Below are 23,809 nucleotides of genomic sequence, written 5' to 3' on the forward strand. Positions count from 1 at the left end.
GCAGATTTTAAGATCTTATGATCTTTCTGATAATAGGAGGAAGAAAGAAATATAGTACAGACCTAGGGCAGCACCCCTATAAAGACAAAGCCTTTTACTTCAGCTCCAGGTAGGAGGTCAGGGCATATTATTAATATGTGTATATAAGCAAGACAACAGATGCTGTGAGATGTAGAGAAACAGCTGATCCACTTTAAAGTATAAGTGGGAGATTTTGCTGAGTTCTGACTTTTTTCTTCTATCTGCAGTCACAGTAGTATATTGTGGGACCAGAAGATCAAGTTGTCAACTGGAGAGGTGTTTTCATTGTTGATTAAATTGAACGAATTCTTTCCCACCCATATCCCAACCTCCCTATATAGGCAACCCATCCCCACTGTAGTCCTAGTATGCCCTTCCACCTGGGACATTTTACCATGAAACACTCCAGACCCGTAAACTTGAACATTTTACAGAATCAGCCCATGGCCCACTACATCTGCTAGCCAGGTTACATGTGCATTTACACTTCATCCCTACTCCCTTGGTTTATTATTATTACTATTTTTTATTGCTGATACATTTTGACTCTTCTGGTTACTGTGTACAAGAAACCTTGGTTTGTCTCTGGGACAAAATATTTAGATACTTCTGGAATTCCTCCATGGCCCATCTTGGCTGAGTTACACAGCGCCTGCTTTACGTTCCCATGGCCTTCTGTTCCTCCTACATTCATTTCACTTACAATGTATTTTAATCATTTATTTCTTGATCTCTTTTTCTAACTAAACTCTAAATGCTTAGCATGTAGAGACAAGAGTCATATTTTTCTTTTTATTCTTAGTGCCTGGTAAGAGCAGTCACTCAATAAATATTTCAATATTTCAATGAATCAATTAGTTACAAATCCATTAAATCCCTCACCACCCACATTTAAGTGCAGGCCCCATCCCAACTGTGTTGTTAGCTTAAAATGAAAAGAAACTCTTAAGTCTCTGTCATAAGAAGGAAGAAAAGAACAAGAACATTTTACCTCTGAAAAATAAATATTATTTTAATGACCATAGTGCTAATCATTACAACGAGAAAAAGCATGCTTATTATGATCACATTTAAACTTAAACTTACCATCTTAAAAAAAAACAAATGTTTTAAGGGGTGTTACTTTGGCAAACATTATACTGCCATACTCATTAACAGAAGAGAAAGTACACTCTTAGGGGAACTTTTGTTTTAATGATACTGCATACTGTAGAGAACAATATTTAGTTAACAGTTAAACATATTTCAAGTGCTGGTACATTTGCCTGTTCTATCACCAACTCTACAAATAGGATATGGCAAAAAATGAATTGTTGTCCCCATGATAAACATTTTTTCTTCCTGGAGAAGGAAAAAAAGAAAAAGAACCCCACAATCAGATTTGTGTGCTTCAGATAATTTAGCTTGATTGCATTTACTTTATTTTTTCTTACTAGGCTGAATGTAGTTTTTTCTTTTGCATTTACTTATAAAACTCCACATTGAATTAAAAAAAAATTCTGTTGGATTCTGTTGTGACCTAAAAATACCCAAAAGAATTAACACTTTTTACTCTGGTTTCCCACCCCTCTACACACAAACATTTGCTAGCAATCATGCTTCATGAGTGTTTACTATTTTTTCTATGAGATGACACTCAGTTGGTCTACCTTTACTAAAATACTGCAATCAATAGACTGACATACAGAAATATACATCTCCCCTGTAAAGTTAAATCCAGAAGCCACTGATTGGGGCACTATCACAGAATATACAGCTTAGGATAAGAAGTAAAGAGAACAGGCTGTTAGGAAGGCAAAATGCAATCACCCAAGCTGGAATAAAGGTAGTCAGTGCTCTGTGAAGCAGACCCAGAGCTCACATTGTACTTGCTGGAGCAGTGGAATATTTACATTTGTAAAAGGCTCAGTAAGAAACAGAGGATTCATCCATATTCCAGATCTTACATCATTATGTATCAATATGAGGTAGACAGTGCCTTTCGCTTTGCATTAAGCTTTAATACAGTAGTACAATGAGCAGTATTTTTTAAAATAATCACACATGAATTATTAATATCTATACATTTCTACCTCACCTCATTGAATTACCTAACAATGCGACTAGAAGCAAGAGTACATGTACTAATTATTATCCTTACTACACATTTAAGAATAACTTTAAATATTTCTTTGAAGGACAGGTCTTCTAGAGTTCTTTGCAATACACTTACCAGTAATAGGGACTTTAACCCAATGCAGCAGTAAAACACACAAAAAACCAAAAATATGAATCAATACAAAAGTTTCTGACTTCTTTTTAAATCAGTAAGCAGATATTAATATCAAGCAATATTTGAAGTGATTTCAAAAATTGCTTTATAAATACAAAATAAACTGGATGTAAAACTATAAACACAGTGATTCCAAGAATGATGAAAAATGCAACAAATCATTTCTAAATTTGGTATGATTAACAAGCTATTTAGTTTTCAAAGAAGAAATATAAATATCAACCAGCTAGACTTACAAAATGAAATAAAATGCATGATGATTTTTTAAATGAATAGATTTATAACTCTGTTGTGTTAACTCTAGCCTTCCTTAAAAATAAATATCCTCTTTCATGGGAAAATTATTACAATAATATTTTAAACTTTATACATTATCTCATTTTCTCTTTACTAAGCTCTGTGGAGAAGATATGGTAAGAATTATTATATCATCTTATTGAAGGGGAAGCAAAGACATTTTTTATGAATATTTTCATGAGTTCATATTTGTGAGTTCACAAGAGGACTGAGACTTATTAGACCTAATTCTACATGTCTTTGAATATTACCATAAGGAAATTTTAACAGGTAACAATCTTTTTCCTTGAATTTTTAATAACTTCATTGAATTTAATTTATGAGCTTGATGCTGACCTCATTCTACAGTGCTCAACAGAAGATGACATTTTCAGAGGAATTTGATGCCTCTCAAAGACCATGATTCCTGGCTCTTCCCTATATGATCAGGCCATCCTCTGGGGCAAATTCCCCAGCTCCCTGACCTTGTTGGTGGGAATATCAAAGGGAGAGAGCAGTCAGAGACAGAAAACACTGACTTACAGATTCTTTTAGAATATCCCTTTGTATTATAAAATTTTAACTTTTAATAACAATTTTAGTCAAAAAGGTATATTTTACTTAACTGAGTTAGTTATATTGTTCTAACATATTTTGAAAATATAATTAAACATTGAATACATTGATAATAAAAATATGTGTAAACTGATGTCTTATGTTCAAAGAAATTTAAATATAAAGCATGAGAACTCGGAATTTGAAAGGTACATTTATCTGGCAATTTCTACATTTCGCTGATTAAATCTTAAATATTAAAAGCACGGGGGACAAACTGATAAGACAACTTGTGAACGTACAAGCCAGCTGGTCAAATCATTGCTATGTAATTTGTCAAGGGATAGAGTACAAATCGAAATGAAACTCATTGCATTCTTAAATATATTGTTAAAGATTTATTTAATTTTCCAGCTGGAAAGGTCTTATTTATTACTAGCAATACTAGCTGTCTTAGATGTTATATACTGGTAGTGTTAGTTGCTCAGTCGTGGCCAACTCTGTGCGACTCCATGGACTGTAGGCTGCCAGGCTTCTCTGTTCATAAAATTCTCCAGGCAAGAATTCTGGAGTGGGTTTCCATTTCCTTCTCCAATGTAGTGGTAAATCTTGGATTAATGTAAATTTTTTGAAAGATAACACATCATATAAAGTGCATATAGAATGCAAAACCCCATTATTAATACTGTAGCAATTTTACCTGCATTTATGAATTCTTAACTAAGACAAAACTAAAGCAAATGCACAAATGCCAAATGTTTACTTGGAAATTTATTCTTTAGTTGTTATAAAATTAGGAGGATTTAGAAAAATCCCTTTAAATCAGGTATATTATATATATATATATACACTAGTGATTCTGGTAGCACTGGCCCCTGAAATGTGTACATTTGGATTCATTCTACTAACTTGCATATACAAACATTACTTATATATTCATATTAAGGGTCCCTGTACTCACTCCAAATCTAACAGAACCTAGAATTAAAGGATAAGTTGTTTTAAAAAAGTATACTCAACTAATTTGAAATGCACTAGATCTAATTGGGTTGATCACAATTGCTCTCTGATAAAATCAGGACTACATTTTCAAAATCAAACTGCTTCCTGCACTGTAAATACTGTGTAGACAAAGCTGTAACCCATGCAAGGAGGTGTGATCCATGCAAAAATGATGACAAAGAATTAGGGCCTCACCTAACACAGCGGTCGGCACAAGGGGATCACTGGGCACTGCAGGAAAACAAAGCTCATGAAGGAATATATTGCCCTAAAGCTGTATTTCATATTCTTGATTCCTTTACAATAGATTTGTCATTTCTTAAGAAATATAAATACTAAACTTTATTACTATAACCTGCAAAGGGACCATTCTCTTTCTCAACTTGGGTTACCTCAAAATACCAGGAAAGGTGCATCTATAATTATAGTTCAGTAGTCAGTCCAATTTAAAAAACCAAGAAGATTCAACTTCAATTTATAAAGATTATAAAATTAGGGGGAAAATGCATTTAAATCTATCCAGTGTGAGGTCCTTGGAGAGGTAATTATATTCATTCTACTTTAGCTAACTTTGGAAAATAGATTTAATCCTTTCTCCAAGTTCATAAGTGTATATTTATAGATATACTGCTAAATTCAAACTTCATAATAAGGTATACAGGCATTAGATAGAAAAACTTTGGAAACAAAAATTCTTTCAAATCTTTAATTGATTAATTTTTAAATCAAATGGTTAGAGAAATGATACATCTATACTTTTAGCAAAACTTTCAATAGCAACAATGTTTTATGTTTTTCTCTATTATTTATCTTACAGTGAAAAAAAATAGAACAGATCAGAAAGTCCTTATCACTATTAAAACTAAATTCCAAAATGACTCATTATAATATCCTTAACTACTAATGTGATATAGGTACATATCAGGGAAAATCTTGGCCAATAATTTTTAAAAAGTTTGCACCAAGCTGAATATTTCAGAAAAAACATCCCCTTTTGAAAAGCCATAAATGCATAAACCTACAAATACTTTATTTTCTCAGTCTTACCACTACATATTTTTATAATCTGTATTGAAAATAACACTTCTATTGTTTACTTCTTTCCTTATATAGTTTTTCCCAAACTGGGATCTGTGGCAAATGCCTCTGTGGACACAAGGCCAAGGATAAACACAATTTGCTTTCCTCAAGTACCAATTTCACTTAGTTATTTGAAGAGACAGTCAGGTAATTGAACTTAATTTTAAGTAAGAAAATAAACACAGTGCTATCGAATGGGATAAACAAAATTCTAGAAAATTTGAAGATAAACAGTAATACTGATCATGGGGCATTAAACAATACTTCAGAGGAACTGTTTTAAAAGATATGCCTCCACAGATAAACATTTGCAATTCTTAACATAGATGAGTGAATAGATGGATTTCACCATTCCCTGTCAATCCCTCAGTTCAAGCAAACTTTTGGACTTTACACCAGATACTTAACAGTATGTAGATTTCTCTTTTTTCTGGTTAACTTTTTATTACTGAAATTCTTGAGGCATCTATAGAATAATTAAATAGAATGACTTTTCCCATGCCAATAATTCCCAGAAAGAATGATGATATCTCATATCTCAAAAGACTTAACCTTACACAATGGAAGATTCAAATACAAAACAGTTATAAATTCTGACGAGCTAATTTTATGTAGGCAATCAAATATTTTACTTAAAGCAATAAGATTTGGTCTGAGTGGTGTATGAATGTCTCTTATAGTAATAATATTCATACAGTTTGAAGTTAAACTAAATCAAATATCAGGACTGAAAATAGGCCTTCTGATAAACTCTGCTGTATCCCATATCACTTTTTCTATTTCCAGTTTCTTCTTCCACTCTCTGTCTTATTTCCCCTCCATTCAAAAGCTAATGTGTTGAATTCAGAGAGAACTTAAATAGCTTTAAAAGTCACTGATCAAAATTTTGGCAAAGAACTTACATCTTGGACTAAAATTATGTTGGTCCATGAAGGTGATGGAAAGAGGGTCTTCTGCATGCAGAGTGCTCTGATCAGCGTAACTGCGGTCCATAGCATTTACCATATGCGTCATTTCCTGCCGCGTGTTCCCCACAGCATCTTTGCGTTTCTTAGCAAGCTTGCTGCCAAGACAAATAGGCAAGGGAAACCTTAGCATGAGGCTTGAGGGAGAACTGACACCAGCAGTAAGTAGTTCAGGAAAGCCCGAGGGTAAAGATATAGATTTGTTTTAGAAACTCTAAGAATATGTCATAAGTTCAGGAATTAAGTTTGACATCCAAAGAATATTTGTTGATTGCTATAAAATTGTTTTCTTTGTCATATGGATATTTTAACATTCAAGCTGTCAACCCAAATGTCTCATCACTTCTTGTATTTTATCATTAAAATAAATTATCATAAAGCATAACTATACTTTATTAAAACAGTAAGTAAATGCTTCTTTAGTAGAGTTGTTCAAAGAAAACAAGTGAATGCTAAATTTTGGTTTTCCTTCTGAGTGATTAACATGCTTGATCAAAATTTCAGAAGATGTTCTGTGGGAATAACATGACTACTTTTTCAAGTTTATTTTATTATGGTCATCCAGTTAAAATAGACAAACTCTATTCTTCACTCTTTGCCTTTTTGTTCAGTAAAAATGCAATGTGTAGAATTAACATTTTAAAATATATTTATATAACATTAATCCAAACCTAATCAGGAAATTTGTAGAATAAACTGCAGCTTGATACAAGGCAAACACTCAGGAATATATGGGGAAATTATGTATTTTATAAGAAAAGTACTTTGAGAAAAGTTTGGAAAATGCTGTGTAGAGGTATTATGCAAATGATCATAATATTAAATAATAAACATGGTCAGATCCTAAAAATATGTTTCAGAACCCCATGGCAGAGTGCCAACTACAGAATGGCCTTACAGATGCAGCAAAACAAATGACACAGGAGATTTGGAAATGAGCAGAGTTAGACTTCTGAGCTCCTCAGACACTGACATCTTTATCTTACATATCAAGGATGTGAAATACAATCTGGTTCGTTGTGAATGTTGCACATGAGACATGCAATTAAAAAAACTATTTAAGGTATATAAAATTCATTTCGTATTAATCAAAAGAAAAGGACTCTAAATGCCTATAGTAGCCAGATTATGTTTCTAAGTTTATGGCAGCAGTTTAGGTGCCTTGGAAATATATTTTAGTTATTTTAAGAATAACACTTCCCAGCTGGATTATTAACTAGGATAAATTTTTCTGATTCTCATTAGTATCTGTACTAGAATAAATATACTGATATACTACAAATATGTTAAAGTTATTTATTTAGTAGTTGTGTTTATGTCCAAAAGCTTTTCCTTTAGAAAATTAATCTATTAATTTGATAGCTACTCATGTGTAGGATATTTTTCTCTGAGAATTATAGTACTTAGCCTCAAGCATACATACCCAATAACATCCATTATATTGACATAGCATGTATGACGTCTAAGTAAGATAGTCATAAACTAAGCTTTAGGGATGGAAATGGCATTATACATTTTAGAAATAATAACAATGATAAGGATAGTATTATCAATAATAAAACAACGACAAAAGTATAACAAAAACTACCACCACCACCACCACCACCACCACGTTGTCACAACTACCATCACCACCACCATTATTTAGCAGCAATATCTGCTCTATTCATTGAAAGATCTCTTATCTCTCTTTTCTAGGCACGTGGGCAAAAGCTCTGTAAAACTCCTAACAGGTTTTAGACAGGGAATATAAAAGTGTTGCTTCCCGTAGTGAGACAGCACAGGAAGGGTGGGGATTGTGGGGAATTGGAGAGCAATTTAGGGGGCAACTTACCTAAGTGAACATTGGCATTTGATCCCAGAGTAGTTTCTAATTTTGAAATTATTTTTAAAGAGAAGTCATGAATCTAAATATGTATATTTTCTTATTCTTTCAAGTGGTCCTATTTTTTAGAAGAGTGTATGGGACAAATGATACATCAGTAGGTCATAGGTTATTCTACAGCCTTCACTTTTCAAACTTACCTCTAGGATAGTTCCAAACTTCCCTATGGGCTATTTGTTCTTTGGCCTACAATATTCTTTTATCTCTAATATCTGGTTAACTTCCAATTCTGTCTTGCCTCATCAGGGAGACTTCTCTAACTGAGCATATACAACTTTTCTCAGACTAGGTTTTCCTGGTAGGTATTTTTAAAGCACCATGTTTTCTGCCTATAATAATACTTATCACATTATCACTGCAAGTATCCTTCTGTTTTTCCCACTGTGTGTTCCAAGAAGGGAAGAACCTCTATATAGCCCTAGCACTCAGAGCAGTGTCTGGCACAGAGCAGACACTCATTAAATACTTGTTCGAATGGATGAATTAGGTCTCTTATATGCTCGGCACTTGTCTTTTGTTAACTCAATTAATTCTCAGATCAATGAACTGAAGAAGGCATGAGATTTCTAATTGTATAGATGAGTTCACTGAGGCTTAGACAAGTTAAATAACTTGCCCAAGGTTATTAATCTAATAAGCAGTAAAGAATGACCTGGTTCCAAGGCCTAAGCTGTTATACTATATCCAGTTACTTTTTTTCAATTGTCACATTACCATGTGTATTATAATATGAAGCAGTCACTGCTCTAAGAGTTAAACATTAGTTGTTATAAATTTGAGAAGAATGTGGATGTAGCACAAATGCTTTGCCATTTTAAAGTTTAAAAAAGAGTTGAAGAAATAACTTTCAGTCTTTGTTTCTTGGATAAGAAGAAAGAATAAATTCATTCCTCAAAAATTCTGAGAGATTGACATGGCTAAAAATAAGACAACTTGAAATCTGGATTAAAAACAATGTAAAAATTTGAAGACAGATAGTTTGAAGCAAATGGTAAAGACATTCAAAATTTGAGGCTTTACCTTAAAATATATAATTTAAACATTTTATGATTGAGAAAAAATAAGTAATGAACTTGTCAAATGGATGACAGGTAAAAGTTTTCATAGCAATGAAGGATTTTTACTTTTCAGATTCATAAAATTTTGTTAGTAGATAGATTATGAGAGAATATATATAAAACCTTTGTTGATATCTGCCAACCATGTATTATCAGCTTTTTCTTATACCTTAATCCTCACAACAACCCTGTGAGGTAGGCTTTATTTCAGGTTATTACAAAAGAAATAAATATTATCACCAGAGTTAAGTGCTTTGATCAAGAACTGACAGTTACTATGACGATGCCAATGAATTTTTAGTTCAAAGATTACATCTGGTCTTCTTTTAAATTTTACAATAATTTACTTCTACATTTCTTTTAAAAACTGTCTAATTTAGGTTTGCTTCACTAGATCTGTTTAAGCAGCTTTTAAAAACATAAGTCTGTTGAACTTTTTTTCTAATTATGATTGATAATGCCAGGAACCCTTAGTACTTCAGTAACAGTATCAAAGCCTAATACATAGTCTAGAATGCAGAAATGCCACACATCTATAAAAAGGCAATCCAATCCTAATATTATAGATAAATGGATGGCTAATGGTAATCTTACTGATGTTCTCATAATTAAATATTTATCGATTCTTGCATGTTTAATATTTTGTCTCCATCTGAGAAACCAGCATATATAATGTACGCTTCAGGACAGTTAAGCAGATCATTTTGCAACTACTTGAGTTTGACAGATGTGCAAATGACTTTCATTATCAAAGCAGCCAACAGCATAAACTTCTGCAGGTGGATATATGGGTGGGCTATAAAGAGGAAAAGTGCTTCATCATTGTATGAAACGGTACATTTAATTGCCTTTGGCTTCATCAAACATGATTTAACAAGGATATTATGATCCATCACAATAAGCTAGGAGCACTGTTACTTTACACCTGCTTATTTTATCAGATTTTAAAAAGCCAAATGTTTATAATATTTAAACTGTTGGCAGAATTCTGTTATAGTCATTGAGACTCTCACCAAATCTTTCTGTAAAGCGGACTTAAATTTACTTAATGAAGTAAATACTGTGGGATATGTGTTCCAAATTCTTAATCAAAATCCTTGACTCACAAAATTTGGTGGATCAAATATTGATCAAGCAATGACCAAGAATACTCTGTTGTATCATTCCTTTGGATTGAATGTATACGCTGGAATTTAAGGTAATAAGCTGAGAATGATTAGTGAAACAGACTGGACAACACTCTCCTTCCTCATCAAGAGCAGCATTTCATACTTAAGCATAGGAAGAGCTAAAACTTTGGATCACAAAAAAGGATATGTAACACCTATTATGTTTTGTTTAGTTTGACACCCTTTCTTTCTTTTTTGGTCTTGGTTTTACAAAATCATTGTCCTATTTAAGTCATAATAAATAAACTTGAAATTTCTTCTCTAAAAAGATTTATTTATTTATCACTGCCACATTATAATTTTTATCCATTCGTTTTCACCAGAGCATACTGATTGCCTACATAGCTAAACCAAAGGTGTTCTGAAGTCACAACCGATCCCAGATTCCTGGAAATGTGGAGAGAAGTTATCACAGTCAGACCTGACCTGATTTGCATTCTGTGAAGGCATTTTGAATGTTCTTCTATGAATACATCTGTTGGGTCATTATTTCAGATATAACAGTGTGGCTCAGACGGTAAAGAATCCGCCTGCAATGGGGGAGACTTGGGTTCGAGCCCTAGGCTAGGAAGATCTCCTGGAGGAGGGCAAGGAAAACCACTCCAGTATCCTTGCCTGGAGAATCCCTATGGACAGATGAGCCCGGCGGACTACAGTCCATGGGGTTGCAAAGAGTCAGACACGACTGAGCAACTAAAGCACACACATGTAAAAATAGGTATTAGTGAATTGCAACCACTATCTCTACCAGATGAGTAAGATATCATATTGATAATGTACAGGTTTGACTTAAGTATGTAAATGATGTTTTGGGATATAGACTATGACTACTTATGGAAAATTGTAAATAAAAATTAAAGGTAGCTGAACATACAGAAATACAATATCCCTTTTTAAAAATAACCTATTAATAAAAATAGGTTAATAGGTATACTTTATAGCTTTAGAGTCCAGAAAAATATATTTTTTGCAGTCATCAAAATTGCAAACATTCTGTTTTTTGGTTTGTTGTTTTTTTTGAAAAGGGATACTGCATCTTTAACACATGTAAAGTCGTATATCACCCATTTTCTACTTACAGGTAGTAGGAGTAAGAATAGTAGCTCCTCCTGGCAAGCAAATCACAGACAGTGGAAAAAGAGAAGCAATGGTGAATGAAAAGCGTGACTCTGTCACATTCAATAAAGCAGAAAAATGTGCGTTAAAAAGTAAAATAAAATAAAATAAAATTCATGTTTTTTTTGTTGGATTTCAATTTGCTCATGCATTGGTTAGATATTTTTCGCCATGCAATTAAACAGACAGATATGCAATAGAAAATAAAATTTAAAATACATAATTTGGAAAAAATAACATGCTGACTTTTCTATAGCCAAAAAATTGAAAAATTAAATGGATTGTGTATTTTTAACATGCAGTTAAGCATAATATCATCCATTACCATCTAAATGTCATGACAGATGGAATAGCTGTGTATAGAACTTCTACACTAAATTGACTATATTTCTTTAAATATAAAACATAAAGATCTATTTAGGTTAATATAGAATATATGCAGAATGACACATTAATTTCTATAAATAAGTCATTAGATCTTATTAATATACAGGTACATACATATATTATGTGAATATACATATGTACCATATACTATATATGCACAAAGGTATTTCTACAGCAGATGTATGTGACCATGATATCATATACATTTACTGTACTGAAACATAATTTCAAATTTATGTTTGGAATTATTAATGTATTCATGCTGCAAATTTAAAATAATATATAACCAATGAAAAAATGGCATACATTTGGAAATAATTCAACAGTGATTAAATTAAAATGACTTTGCGTTTTGAAAGATGCAATATCCCTTTTCTTAGCCTAAAAACTTACTTTATATATACCCTTCACTGCAGAATTTTACTAAATTCCAAACCATTTCTTTATACAACAACCAAAAATACACAGAATTTTTTTTCAACATGAGAAATATACCTACGTATATTACTCCTAGTAAGAGATAAAGTCTTGAGAAATTAGCAATTTCCCATAAAAGTAAAGATAATGCAAGGCTAAAATGATTTGCTTTTCCATTATTTTTATTATAAATTTGTGTATTAGCATATCATATAGGGAGACTACATGATATACTAAAATTGTTAACTTTGATCCTATCTAACATTGTTATAATACCTATACTTTTGTGTATGTATAGTAAACATATTTATGATTAAATCATATATAACATATGTGTGATATACTACATATAACTAAAAGTTATTATGAGGTTTCTTAGATAAGTAAGGATTCTTGGTTATATTATATAGAAGATAATATACCTAAGCATGTAACTTTATCGACCTATAAAATTGCAACTTCTCTAGTCCTAGAGGTAGTGATGAGGAAGAGAAAAATAAAAAAACAAAAACCCTGGCATACTTTCTAGTAGAAGACAATCAATTAAAGCATAATTATGAAAACTCAAACATTAAACATTTTAATATAGAGGCTCATTTATCCAACCATTTAAAATATGAACCAGGAGAAGAATTTGATGCATTAGGCAGTTTTAGAGAGTTGTCAGAGCATTTTAACCACACAAAAAAATCATGCTTAGAGATTGTTTTCATGTATTTTAGAAAATTTATGTTTCATTTTTGGTTATTTTTGAAACAAACAGCCACACACTAGAAAGGCTAAAACAACAAATAAGTGTTTTCAAATAATTAACCAATAAAACCAGTATTAACCCAATTTTAACTAAGACATAACCAGAGGCCATTTTCATGTTTTCATATCCAGCCTGAAGTAGCTGAAACACTTTTTACTCTAAGGCAAAGTTAACTCTCTAAATATAGAGAGTTTAGTTTAACTCTCCAAATATAAATTTAAACTAAGTAGAAACATAAGATCTGAAAGTTGTATTCGATGATTTTATTGATCTTGATTGGCAAATTTATTAGTAAAATGTTTAAACCTTCCTGTCTCAAATATGATATAATTTCCAACCACAGAGGTAGACAACAGCAAAAAGAGAAAGCACTATTGGGGAAAGCACGTATGTAGCTAATTTAACACAAAACACTATAATGCATACCTAATGTTTCTAATGCAGATGTGTCTTCTCCAACATATATATCTCCAGGGGGTAATTGTAAAGAGGCAATACATTAAAATAAACTCTTATGGAATCATTAAACATGTAGTATGAGTCATCTATATTATTAATGACTTATTTTGAATACAAAATAACAATCATAATAGTATATGATTTAGTATAAAGTAAAGCAACATCTTTTATTATATTCAATATAATTAATGAGAAATACATCTATACACCAATATTTTAGAATTATACTCAGCAAAGGTTTTTTAGTAATCCTTCCAGATTGTAATATTGTTTAAAACATATGATTGGAAGGATTGGAGAGTTCCATTAATTCCTAAAACAATGCCTTACAGATAATGATATTTTATAGAATAAGAAAAAGTTCAAATTATAAAAACTGTATTCTTTGAAATGCTTTCTGGTAATGTATACCTTAATCTACCAAATATAATTCAATTTAAATTCCTGTAGGTCTTAATATCTTCATATAATTCCAGAAGATGGCGATATTGGTTGATATAGTATAAAACACTAATGCTCAATTTAAAAGTTTGGTTCATACTAAAGTGCTAAAGTATTTAGTCAGTGAATATTAATATACCACTTCATAAAATAGTGTTCATATTTCTCCTATCTTATTTGTAGTCAACATTTAGAAAAACAGTAAAAGTACATAATAATTCATAGACCAAATATCATAATAAACTCTTATTTTGCCACGTGTAATAAAAAAACTTCATAAGATACATTAATATCTCAAGCATTTGAAGAATTTAATTCATACATTGATTTCAAGGTTAAATTGACAAAAGCATATTTTATATCCAAAATTAAACTGCAAATAATCAATTAGAATTTATTTTCCAAGCAGGAGAAATATACTTAGATGCTGGCAATATTGTTAAAATTCAATTCTTGTTTATTCTCATTTAAAAAGAGCTCAGGGAAACAAAGAAGTGTCTGAAAACTAGTAACCGTGACATAAACGGTGAATGAGTGGGACAGAACAAAATCAGGTCTTACCTCTTTTTTACAATTAATATGACTACTAGGAGGAGGAGGATGAACACCAAAATCCCAGCACTAATTCCTGCGATTTTCACCACTCTGTCAGTCTGCTTGGCTGGGTCTGGAATCACTTCTGGTTCTTCTGTTGCTGCTGCTAAATGAATCAAAAAAATAAATTACTGAAAGCAGCTAATTATCACAGAAAGGAAAATTATTCCCAGCTAAAGATTACTACAGAAAGACAATTTGTTTTATTTGAATAAAAGTAACTTGAAAATATAAATATGGTAGCATGCTAAACTCCAACATGAGAGGTTTAAGGTTAAGGGAAGTGTTTTTTGAAGAGGGATGTTGTTAACATAAAAAAATAAAAGGGATGATGAACTATTTTTCTTCAAGTGTCCTTAAAAGTAAGGACATAGGATTTTTAGCCATGAGTATAGTGGAAAGAGATGAGGTTGGATTTAGAGATTCATTCTTTTATCACTTCATTCAACAAGTACTTCTCTGCTCAAAGGCAAGGTGCCATGCATGACCCTTTAAGGCAGTGTCAATGGCATTTATCTGGGACACAAGGGTTATAGTGTAAGTGCTGGAGGAGTGAGTTTATGATATGATTTAAAATATTTGAAATAAATCGCTGGTTTGGAGGAAGACAAGAATAACCAATGGAAAACAAATTTGTCAAGGAATATTTCACATCCTCTTAACAAATAAAATCCAGAATATAAACTTGAAAAACAGAACACTGAGAAGATGAAAGTTTTTTTTTTTAATTCTTTGTATCTCCTCACTTTCTTTCTTTCTCAAAGCAACCACCATTCCTCACATACAAAACCAATATCTTAAACAATCTACAAGCTCCAGTAAGCCTCTGAAGACATTTTTCTTTTATTTGCCTTGAAAACTGGCAAGGAAAACATTATTATCTACATTTTACAGATAAAAAAAAAAAAACCCTGAGGCTGAGAGATACGGAATAAATTGTAAATTGCTCAAGAACAGAGACAAAATCTAACACATCTTCTATCTTCTAAAGCAGCATTTCTCAATGTGTCCAGGTCCATGGCCCCTTCTTGCTAAGAATCGATGTGACAAGAAAACAGGTGATTCTTAGAATTAAGCACATTTAGGAACCTGCCTTAAAGCAGCCATCACAGTGTCAAGAGATGATGGCTGAATGAACAAACAAGGGGATCCCTAAATCTAATCTCAGACCTTTCTAGTGGATACTTAAATTCCCTTTTAACAAGTATCCATTTTCTATATTCAACCCTTTCTTCTTTAGCTTTTCTCTCTTGGCTTCTACTTCCAACACCTTCTTTCTCTACAAAGTGTAAAGTGTGTGAAAGTGTAGTTGCTCAGTTGTGTCCAACTTTTTGCGACCCCACAAACTGTAGCCTACCAGGCTCCTCTGTTCATGGGATTTTCCAGGCAATAGTACTGGAGTGGATTGCCATTTCCTTCTCCAGGGGATCTTCCCAACCCAGGGCTCAAACCTGGGTCTCCCGCATTGTAGACAGACGCTTTACCGTCTGAGCCACTAGGGAAGTACAAACCCACACATTTAAATAACTGCTCCAGTGTTTCAACTAGACACAGTCTCCTCCCAAAGGGGAATGACACAAGTTAACTTTTATTTTATCCAAGGAGTAAATGAAAAAGAACTAATAAATCCAGTATCAGTATCATTTCATAAAATGGCAATTTAAAGGTAAATCAGTAGGAAACATAGTTTGAAGAAAAGTGTTACAGAGAACACAGTTAACTCTCCGAAGTAATTCACTATAACCATCTTAACATATTATTTCGATTGGATAGGATAAAATTCCCCATGGACCAGTATCTGATAACTCAAGAAAGAGAAGCAAGAAAGAAAGCAAGGCTTCAGTTTGTTTTTTCATTAAGCAAGGGAGTTATCCTTTCTGATGACACTTGCCATATATCCAGGCTTCAGGGAATTTCCAATCTCAAATAGAGGTTCAGTTCAGTTCATTCGCTCAGTTGCTTCTGACTCTGAGACTCCCTCGGACTGCAGCACGCTACACTTCTCTGTCCATCACCAACTCCCAGAGCTTGCTCAAACTCATGCCCATCGATTCAGTGATGCCATCCAACCATCTCATCCTCTGTCATCCCCTTCTCCTGTCTTCAATCTTTCACAGCATCAGGGGCTTTTCCAGTGAGTCAATACTTTGCATCAGGTGGCCAAAGTATGGAGTTTTAGCTTCAGCATCAGTCTTTCCAATAAAAAGGACTGATCTCCTTCCAGGATTGACTGGTTTGATCTCCATGCAGTCCAAGGGACTCTAAAGAGTCTTCTGCAACACCACAGTTTAAAAGTATCAATTCTTCAGTGCTCAGCTTTCTATATAGTCCAATTCTCACATCCGTACATGACTGTTAAAAAACCGTATTTTTGACTAGTGAACCTTTGTCAGCAAAGTAATGTCTCTGCTTTTAAATATGCTATCTAGATTGGCCATAGCTTTTTTTTCCAAGGAGCAAGCATCTTTTAATTTCATGGCTGCAGTCACCATCTGCAGTGATTTTGGAGCTTAAGAAAACAAAGTCTGTCACTGTTTCAATTGTTTTCCCATCTATTAGCTATGAAGTGATGGGACTGGATGCCATGATCTTAGTTTTTTGAATGTTGAGTTTTAAGTCTGCTTTTTCACTCTCCTCTTTCACTTTCATCAAGAGGCTCTTCAGTTACTTTTTGCTTTCTGCCATAAGGGTGGTGTCATTTGCGTATCTGAGGTTACTGATATTTCTCCTGGCAATCTGGATTCCAGCTTATGCTTCATCAAGCCCGGCACTTTGCATGATATACTTTGCATATAAGATAAATAAGCAAGGTAACAATATACATTTGATGTATTCTTTTCCCAATTTGGAACCAGTCCTTTGTTCCATGTCTGGTTCGAATTGTTGCTTCTTGACCTGCATACATATTTCTCAGCAGGCAGGTAAGGTGATCTGGTATTCCCATCTCTTGAAGAATATTCCACAGTTTGTTGTGATCCACAGAGTCAAAGGCTTTGGTGTAGTCAATAAAGCAGAAGTAGATGTTTTTCTGGAACTCTTGCTTTTTCTATGATCCAATGAATGTTGGTAATTTGATGTCTGGTTCCTAGGCCTTTTCTAAATCCAGCTTGAACATCTGGAAGTTCACAGTTCACATATTGCTGAAGCCTGGCTTGGAGAATTTTAAGCATTACTTTATTAGCATGAGAGATGAGTGCAATTGTGCAGTAGTTTGAACATTGTTTGGCATTGCCTTTCTTTGGGATTGGAAAGAAAACTGACCTTTTCTAGTCCTGTGGTCACTCCTGAGTTTTCCAAATTTGCTGGCATATGCAAAGTGCAACACTTTCACAGAATCATCTTTCAGGATTTGAAAGAGCTCAACTGGAATTCCATCACTTCCACTAGCTTTGTCCGTAGTGATGCCTCCTAAGGCCACTTGACTTCACATTCCGGGATGTCTGGTTCTAGGTGAGTGATCACACCATCGTGATTATCTGGGTCATGAAGATCTTTTTTGTACAGTTCTTCTGTGTATTCTTGTCACCTTTTCTTAGTATCTTCTGCTTCTGTTAGGTCCATACCATTTCTGTCTTTTATTGTGCCCATCTTTGCATGAAATATTCCCTTGGTATCTCTAATTTTCTTGAAGGATCGCTAGTCTTTCCCATTCTACTGTTTTCCTCTATTTCTTTATATTGATCACTGAGGAAGGCTTTCTTATCCCTCTTTGCTATTCTTTGGAACTCTGCATTCAAATGGGTATATCTTTCCTCTTCTCCTTTGCCTTTTGCTTGTCTTCTTTTCTCAGCTCTTTGTAAGGTCTTCTCAGACAACCATTTTGCCTTTCTGCATTTCTCTTTCTTGGGTATGGTCTTGATCACTGCTTCCTGTACAATGTCACAAACCTCTGTCCACAGTTCTTCAGGCACCCTGTCTATCAGATCTAATCCCTTGAATCTATCTGTCACTTCCTCTGTATAAACGTTTAGGGATTTGATTTAGGTCATTCCTGAATGGTCTAGTGGTTTTCCCTACTTCAGTTTAACTCTGAATTTTGCAATAAGGAATTCAGGATCTGAATTTTGCAATAAGTAATTCAGGATCTGAGCCACAGTCAGCTCCAGGTCTCGTTTTTTGCTGACTCTATAGAGCTTCTCCATCTTCAGCTGCAAAGAATATCAATCTGATTTCAGTATTGACCATTTGGTGATGTCCATGTGTAAAGTCATTTCTTGTGTTGTTGGAAGAGGGTGTTTGCTATGACCAGTGTGTTCTCTTGGCAAAACTGTTAGCCTTTGCTCTGCTTCCTTTTGCACTCCAAGGTCAAACTTGCCTGTTACTCCAGGTATTTCTTGACTTCCTACTTTTGCATTCCAGTCCCCTATGATGAAAAGGACATCTTTTTTTGGTCTTGTAGGTCATCACAGAATCGTTCAACTTCAGCTTCTTAAACATTACCAGTTGGGGCATATACTTGGATTACTGTGATATTGAATGCTTTGCCTTGGACATGAACGGAGATCATTCTGTCACTTTCGAGATTGCACCCAAGTCCTGCATTTCAGACTCTTTTGTTTTGAGGACTACTCCATTTCTTCTAAGGGATTCTTGCCCTCAGTAGTAGATATAATGGTCATCTGAATTAAATTCACTCATTCCAGTCCATTTTAGTTCACTGATTCCTAAAATGTCGATGTTCACTCTTGCTATCTCCTGTTTGACCACTTCCAATTTGCCTTGATTTATGGACCTAACATTTCAGGTTCCTATGCAATATTGTTCTTTACAGCATCAGACTTTCCTTCCATCACCAGTCATACCCACAACTGGGTGTTGTTTTTGCTTTGGCTCCATCTCTTCATCTTTCTGGAGTTATTTCTCCACTCTTCTCCAGTAGCAGATTGGGCACCTACTGACCTGGGGAGTTCATCTTTCAGAGTCCTATCTTTTGCCTTTTCATACTGTTCATGGGGTTCTCAAGGCAAGAATCCTGAAGTGGTTTGCCATTCCCTTCTCCAGTGGACCATGTTTTATCAGAACTCTCCACCATGACCCATCAGTCTTGGTTGGCCCTACATGGCATGGCTCATAGTTTCATTGAGTGAGACAAGGCTGTGGTCCATGTGATCAGTTTGGTTAATTTTCTCTGACTGTGGTTTTCATTCTCTCTGTCCTTGGATGGATAAGGATAAGAGGCTTATGGAAGATTCCTGATGGGAAACTGACTGTGTGGGAAAGTGAGTCTTGTTCTGATACGTGGGGCCATGCTAGGTTAATCTTTAATCTAATTTTCCGTTGATGGTTGGGGCTGTGTTCCCTCCCTGTTGTTTGGCTTGAGGCCAAACTGTCGACCCTCGCCTCCTGGAGACCCACAGTCAAGTCTGACTCAGACTGAATTGCTTACCACATTTCAAACTACATGTTATGGTTCAATTCATCAAAACAGGCATTAAATATATTGGAGATCTCTTCTTTCCCAATAGCCACATTAGGAATGCACACGTATGTCACTGTGCATGTTTATGTAACTATATTTGCATATTTATCTATGTATACATATATATTCAATAAAAGCAGGGTGAGTATATTTCAAAGTTGGATATAAAACTAAAAGGAATATATTTATTGTTTGCAACTGTCAAATTGGATTGGCTTGACACAGTTACTGCTTGAGATAGGGAGACAGAATGTTTGATGTAGAAATCTCTAGAAGAAACTTTAGCTCATGCTACAAATCATCATGATTCACGATTCAAAGCTTACACTAATAAGGTTCTATGTTACACACACCTTTCAGAGGGTAAGAATAATTCCTTTGTGATTTTCTGCCATAACTCCCAGAATTAATCTTTTTGCAATGCTTTGGAAGATTATTTCTTATTTAATGAGGTAAGTCTATTTTTAATACAGCATTTTAATTCAATTAAACAAATGCTATTATGAGATAACTTTACCAGGATATTATGCTTTAAGTAGCATATATTTCATAAGAGTCTTCAGAACTACTAGGATCATCCAAAAGTTAGACAACTCTCATCATATACACAGTATGAACAGCCAGCCTTAATACTAACCGCAATTAGTAATTATATAACAAAAGTGACATGCACGTGATGGCTAAACAATTTCAAATACAGAAGATTGAGAAGTTTTAGAAGTCTCATTTAATAACACTGATTTTCTCATGAGTTAATCTGAACATATTTCCAGAAATAAAAAGTCAAATCTAAACCTAAACTTCTGATCAAAGATACTGAAACCCTGCAGGTATATTCAGGGTGCAAAGTAGTGAAACATTTATAATTTATTATGTAAAACAGTGTTACTACTTTAAAGTCATAGAATATATGTCCTTATAAAACACTGGACTTCAATTAATATTTACCAAGTAGCTAAGAAAGAAAAAAAAAAAAAACAAAGCTTCTTCATTTGAGTTGGGTAAGACTGCTTGTTTGTCATGATTACAAGTCTTGTGCAAAAGAGTTGTTTGTCAATGCTTCAGTTCAGCTCAGTTCAGTCACTCAGTTGTGTCCGACTCTGCGACTTCATGAATTGCAGTATGCCAGGCCTCCTTGTCCATCACCAACTCCTGGAGTTTACCCAAACTCACGTCCATCGAGTCAGTGATGCCATCTAGCCATCTCATCCTCTGTTGTCCCCTTCTCCTCATCCCTCCCAGCATCAAAGTCTTTTCCAATGAGTCAACTCTTCGCATGAGGTGGCCAAAGTACTGGAGCTTCAGCTTTAGCATCAGTCCTTCCAATGAACACCCAGGACTGATCTCCTTTAGGATGGACTGGTTGGATCTCCTTGCAGTCCAAGGGACTCTCGAGTCTTCTCCAACAACACAGTTCAAAAGCACTAATTCTTTGGCACTCAGCTTTCTTCACAGTCCAACTCTCACATCCATACATGACCACAGGAAAAACCATAGCCTTGACTAGACAGACCTTTGTTGGCAAAGTAATGTCTCTACCTTTTAATATGCTGTCCAGGTTGGTCATAACTTTCCTTCCAAGGAGTAAGTGTGTTTAATTTCACGGCTGCAATCACCATCTGCAGTGATTTTGGAGCCCCCCAAAATAAAGTCAGACACTGTTTCAATGCTTCAAATTAGTATAAGTCTTGAGCGGAGAAGGCTAATCAAATTCTTCAGCAAGATACGATTTGGTGGTTGTTTTCCATTGATTGTGAATCCTCCTCAAAGTCTTTAGTTATGACTTATTATTACCAAGAACATTTTTTTATTAAATGTCTGCATAAATTTATTACATTAGATACCTTAATCACATGCATTTCTTCAAGTTTTTGCCCTACTAAACCAAGGAACATAAAATTCTATTTCAAATCATTCAAGCTTAGAAGATTCATTAATGGAAACACAAGCAGTAGCCCCTAAGTGAGCATTTTCTATTTTCTTCAAAGAGAGCAAAAAGCTATTACAGTGACTGCACCCCTGAGCCCCGTTTATAATTTATGCACATACATAAAGGCAATGTGGAGCACCTTTTTCAGAAATGCTTTCCTTTGCCATAAATCTTTACCTTTTTTATCTGCCAAAGAATATTCCAAGAGTCCCCAGTGTTCTGAAGCCAAGAGTAGCATAATTCTTTGGACAGCAGGAAAATAACTAAGGCAGTATTTTATGTTTATGGAACAAATTTATGAGATGCATTTTGGGGCAAAAATAGTTGAAGTAACTTTACTTAGGTAAAAAACATACCAATACCTAAAAATACATAAATTTAATTAAAAAGAAAATTACACAATAGCTACAATCATACAAGTACAATCCATCTTCATGATGGATATTAGAGATAGAAGCCTCTAAGTACAATATATTAGGTGATCTCATAGTGTCTTTAGAGACACCAACATACTGCAAATCCTCCAGGTATTTCAATAATGCTTTCTCTCCTCTTCAGTTATAATTCTGGAAAATTGTTCATACTTACTTCCCAGTTATTCCTTATTACTTGTAACCAGGCTGACGTCCCCCAGTGGCACCAGTCTACCATCACCAATGTCTCTAATGACTGACTAGTTACTGAGTTCAATGTATACTTATTTCACGCAACCTCTTGATAGCATCTGACATTGCTATCTACTTTATTTTCTTGAAACACTCCTTCCTGAGGCTTCCATTATTTGGTCATCTCCCAGTTTTCCTATGATGCAGGCTTTTTCTTTCCAGATCTCCATTGTGAGTCCCTCCCTCGTTTCCTTTAGAAAACAGATGCTACTTTGAGTTCCTCAGTGACGACCTGAACCTCCTGACACAGGTTTCCATACTTTTGGCTTGGGGCTTTCATCTACTTCTTTTTTTTTTAATTTTTTTTTATTTTTAAAATTTATTTATTTATTTATTTTTTATTTTACTTTACAATTCTGTATTGGTTTTGCCATACATTGACACGAATCCACCACGGGTGCACATGCGTCCCCAAACATGAACCCCCCCTCCCACCCCCCTCCTTCTAGCACGTCAGTTGCTATCCATGCTGATCACTCTCAGATCAACACACAGTAGCCCCCTCCTTCCAATTCAGTTTCACTTTATACTGTTTCAGTTACCTGTAGCACACTGTCTTCTAAAAATATGAAATGGAAAATTGCAGAAATAGATGATTGATAAGTTTTAACTTGCATACTGAGTAGCATGACGAAATTTTGCACCATCCCTATCCATCCCACTCAGAAACCCTAACCATCACATCATCAGCTCCTGACATCCAACCATCAGCTTCATCATGGCTGCATGATTCAGGATCATCTAAGCAGATGACCTTCCTTCTGACACATCACTAGAAGGTCAACAGCAGACTAATGCTAAGACACAATGTTTACGTCATTTATCTTGCCTCATCTTATCAAGCAGGCATTTTATCACCTCATATCACTGCAAGAAGAAGGGTATATGCCATAAGATTTTGAGAGAAATACATATACCACATTCACATATCTCTAACCAAGGACTACAATCTGAGTTCCTGACCCATGTAGTCATTAGATTCTTTTATATGTCTGCATTCAATGTAGGGAAGTCACTTTCAAAACACCATATCCAAATCTGAACTCATAATCTTACCCTTACATCAGTTCCTCCCTAGTGTATCTACCCTTTCAGAAAATGACATAACTTTCTACACAGTGTTCAAACAGAAAGCTGAGCATCATTCTTGAATGTTCCTCTCTCTCCTTATATCTAGGATTAACATATAATTTATCATTCAAATTGGAATGCGTTTGAAAGTGAAGAGGGATACTCAATAATTATGACGGAACAAGAGGCAAAAACTAGAACTGTCCTGGGCAAACTGGCATGCGTGATCACTTGACATTTTTTCCCCTCACACAATTAATTGCAAAGTACTAC

The 23,809-nt window shown here is 34.3% G+C and overlaps 1 protein-coding gene across 5 annotated transcripts in view; it reads right to left on the reverse strand.

Moving 5' to 3' along the window:
* PTPRK (protein tyrosine phosphatase receptor type K) overlaps positions 1-23,809 on the reverse strand; it is a 598,135-nt gene that overhangs the window by 29,381 nt on the left and 544,945 nt on the right. Inside the window, exons 14-18 of one of the 5 annotated variants that reach the window (XM_040238872.1) lie at positions 14,419-14,557; positions 6,109-6,269; positions 4,322-4,357; positions 2,234-2,245; positions 230-1,362 (exon numbers count right to left, since the gene is read on the reverse strand). In XM_040238872.1, the coding sequence (XP_040094806.1) occupies positions 1,304-1,362; positions 2,234-2,245; positions 4,322-4,357; positions 6,109-6,269; positions 14,419-14,557 (407 nt within the window). In that variant the 3' untranslated portion in view covers positions 230-1,303. Of the gene's footprint in view, positions 1-229; positions 1,363-2,233; positions 2,246-4,321; positions 4,358-6,108; positions 6,270-14,418; positions 14,558-23,809 lie in introns of those variants that run through there. The other 4 variants (XM_040238869.1, XM_040238868.1, XM_040238871.1 and 1 more) reach the window with 4 other exon arrangements.

Source organism: Oryx dammah, unplaced genomic scaffold, assembly GCF_014754425.2.
Source record: "Oryx dammah isolate SB20612 unplaced genomic scaffold, SCBI_Odam_1.1 HiC_scaffold_4, whole genome shotgun sequence".
NCBI lineage: Eukaryota > Metazoa > Chordata > Mammalia > Artiodactyla > Bovidae > Oryx > Oryx dammah.